The 3,196-nt window shown below is 38.9% G+C and overlaps 1 protein-coding gene across 1 annotated transcript; it reads right to left on the bottom strand.

The window, feature by feature from the left end:
* Nucleotides 1-1,005: 1,005 nt before the first annotated feature.
* Nucleotides 1,006-2,706, bottom strand: LOC111438482. Its single transcript, XM_023076397.1, has 4 exons — nucleotides 2,270-2,706; nucleotides 1,942-2,128; nucleotides 1,763-1,856; nucleotides 1,006-1,662 (listed from the first exon to the last, which is right to left on the bottom strand). The coding sequence occupies exons 1-4, from the start codon at nucleotides 2,554-2,556 to the stop codon at nucleotides 1,193-1,195; spliced, it is 1,038 nt and encodes a 345-aa protein (XP_022932165.1). The 5' UTR covers nucleotides 2,557-2,706; the 3' UTR covers nucleotides 1,006-1,192.
* Between the last annotated feature and the right edge of the window lie 490 nt (nucleotides 2,707-3,196).

Here is a 3,196-nt window from a genome sequence, read left to right as displayed (position 1 = left end):
TGTGCTCAGTTGCTCGATAGCAAACCAGTTCACACTCTCATGGTTGTTTCTCAACACCTGACTGCTGATGATTCTTCTTTCTCTGATCCTACTCTCTACAGATCTCTTGTTGGCGCCCTTCAGTACTTGACTATTACGCGTCCAGATATTGCCTATGCTGTCAATTCTGTCAGTCAATTCTTGCATGCCCCTACTGCAGATCACTTTCTTGCTGTCAAACGTATTCTTCGCTATGTCAAAGGAACACTCCACTTTGGTTTTACCTTTCGTCCATCCACTGTTCCTAGTACGCTAGTCGCTTATTCGGATGCTGACTGGGCTGGTTGTCCTGATACTCGTCGTTCTACATCCGACTATTCTATTTATCTTGGTAACAATCTCGTTTCTTGGAGTGCCAAAAAGCAACCTACTCTCTCACGCTCCAGCTGTGAATCTGAGTATCGTGCTCTTGCCACAACTGCTGCTGAACTTCTTTGGGTTACACATCTTCTGCATGACCTCAAGGTCCCTATTTCACAGCAGCCCTCACTCTTATGTGACAACAAAAGTGCTATTTTTTTTAGCTCTAATCCCGTTTCTCACAAGCGGACCAAACATGTTGAACTAGATTATCATTTCCTTCGAGAACTTGTTATCGCTGGCAAACTTCGCACACAATATGTACCCTCTTATCTCCAAGTTGGTGACATCTTTACAAAAAGTATTTCTCGACCTCTCTTTGAATTTTTCAGATCCAAGTTTCACGTTCGTTCAAATCCGACGCTCAGCTTGCGGGGGGGTGTTAAGGATAGTTGACCGTTCATTATAAGGTAAATATCTAGATATTTGCCTTACATTACGGGTTACCATATTTGCCCTTTTATTAAAGGCAAATATATTGCATTTATTTATTATTCTTTCCTTTTATTACTATTTCCATAAATATTTTTGTATCCTGTAAATGATTACAAACAAGAGAACTCTCACACCTAAAAAGGTGTGGTGGGTTCAGCAAACCTTCACAAATTTCATAAACTCCATAACAGCAATCCCATTATTCATAGTAACATACATATACTCTCTATGCAAACAAACACAGAGAATCACTTTAAAAAGTTCAACAGATTTGCTAAGATAAAGTACCTCCCTCCCTTATACTATCAATTACATTCCTGCCCAACTCTGCCTCCAGCACAATGTGTTGAGACAGAGTCTAAATTCGCTTGAACACTACAATCATAATAACCATGATTGCCAACCCCGTAAGAGACGTTCCTAAACCCATTTCAGGGGTAGAACTTTGGGCGTTTCCTTCATGATCTGATCCAGAACCACCCCCTGCAGCTGAAGATCCATACCAGTTTGGAAGATAATTTGGTATTTTAGTAGCCACTTCAACAGCTGAATTTTTCAGGTTTCTGAGCTTTTCCACACAGCCGAAACCAAATTTGCGAGCCTTCATGGTTATGCTTTCTTTATGATCTGATCCATAAGCACTCTCCATAGATGAAGATCCATAAGCAATCTCCATAGCTGCAGATCCATGCAAGAAGCCTGGAAGATGACTTGGTATATTACTCACCATTTTAACTACGAAATCTTTCATATTCCTCAGCTTTTTAACCACGCGTGCTCCTGATTCCCCCTCTTGGGTAACATCTCCTTCATCCTCCTTATCAGAACCTTAATGAAATTTAACTTCATCAAGTTTTGCAGCAGAAATAACATAGTTTCAGCCCCAAAAAACTAAATTGGATTCAAAAGAAATGAACATTTTGATTACTGGTTTTGTATGTCTGGATGAGTTCCTTGACATCAGAATTCTCAAGCACAGCGTTGAATACATTTTGGTCACAGGCGACGGCTGAAACAATGTTCTGGAGAACAAATGGAACGATTATAGATCCACTGAACCTCAGTGCCGTGGTAATTAATCAAAATTAATGCGTTAAAATTAATTACCTGGATTTTAGAGCTACAGCAAAGCAAACGGAATGCTTCGCGAACATGTTCACGCCCTGGATTACTTGCATCGTTCTCCATGATCACACCAAATCCGTTATCCACCGTCTCATTGTTCAGAGACAGAGAAATTCCCGGCATCAATGAGGTATCTGATTCAAAGTATTTAGGCGACGACAGACACATCCTGGAAATTTAAAAAAAAAAAAAAAAAAAAAAAAAATGTATACAGAGTTTTGAGGAAATGACAAAAATCGGCTAACAGAAAATGAAGTATGCAATCAAATAAATTGGCAATAGAATGAGATGGAGTTTTGGCGGATCTTACGCATCCAAGACCTCCTTCAACTCAGCGGTGGCTTCCTTAGCTTCTTCAAAACTAGGAACGCCTCCAAATACGAGTCTAGGGAGTGGCTCTCCGGCCTCCATGACTAGGTCGTTGTCCTCGGCGACCATAGGGTTGGCAGAGAGGGGCGAGTAGGAGGAAGTGAGAGCAGAAAATGAAGTAGAGGAGTGTTCCGGCGATTGAAGGGGCAGAGTTCTTTGAAAACGGCGTCTGAGAACTCCGACCTCGGCTGCGACCATAGACGCGCCTCTGGCAAGTCCGGTTAGCATGATTACGGAGAGTGATGGGGCGAGAGCGTGAATTGAAGTGTGTATTCCCTTTCAAACCCTAATGACTGTTGAAGTGAAGCGATGACAATGGAGACTTATGAAAGGGAGGAAAGACACGGAGACTGGAATATAACAACTTCACGACTAAGTTATTACTCTTAGTCTTCGTCTTTATTTATTATTATTATTCTTTTCTTTTCTTTTCTTTTCTTTTCTTTTATTATGCTTTTCCTTGTTCTTTATTCTGTGGGACCTACGCCTTCTTCCCTTCTNTTTCATTTTTTTTTTTTTTTTTTTTTTTTTTTTTTTTCTTTTAGACAGTCCACCAGACACCAAGAAAAAGAATAGAAGAAGTCAACCCCTAGTATTTTTGTTTTTCAAAATTTTCAACTAATCTATTTAACCTATGTAAAAAATAATAAAATAATAAAGAAAGAAAGAGAATTTTATCTCACGAGAAATTATGTTTCCATTTCTTGTTTTGGTCAAGTCCATTAGATACTAGACTTATTACATCACATCTGCAACAAAAATCACTATCACCCATATAAATTAAAGGGTAAGTCTTTAAAAGTAAAGGTTTATGTAAAGGTACAAAAAAAAAAAAAAAAAAAAAAAAAAAAAAAAAAAAAAAAAAAAA

Source organism: Cucurbita moschata, unplaced genomic scaffold (assembly GCF_002738365.1).
Source record: "Cucurbita moschata cultivar Rifu unplaced genomic scaffold, Cmos_1.0 Cmo_Scf00075, whole genome shotgun sequence".
Classification (NCBI taxonomy): domain Eukaryota; kingdom Viridiplantae; phylum Streptophyta; class Magnoliopsida; order Cucurbitales; family Cucurbitaceae; genus Cucurbita; species Cucurbita moschata.
Note: the sequence above shows the minus strand (reverse complement) of the source record. Positions and strands in the feature narration are given on the sequence as shown.

What these genes read in the sequence shown, in the direction of transcription:
- LOC111438482 (XM_023076397.1), bottom strand. Translation starts at nt 2,556, where the DNA reads ATGCTAACCGGACTTGCCAGAGGCGCGTCTATGGTCGCAGCCGAGGTC. An exon ending in GCTGTAGCTCTAAAATCCAG is followed by an intron (nt 1,857 to 1,941) that starts GTAATTAATTTT and finishes TTTGTTCTCCAG; the next exon opens with AACATTGTTTCAGCCGTCGC. An exon ending in CATCCAGACATACAAAACCA is followed by an intron (nt 1,663 to 1,762) that starts GTAATCAAAATG and finishes AATTTCATTAAG; the next exon opens with GTTCTGATAAGGAGGATGAA.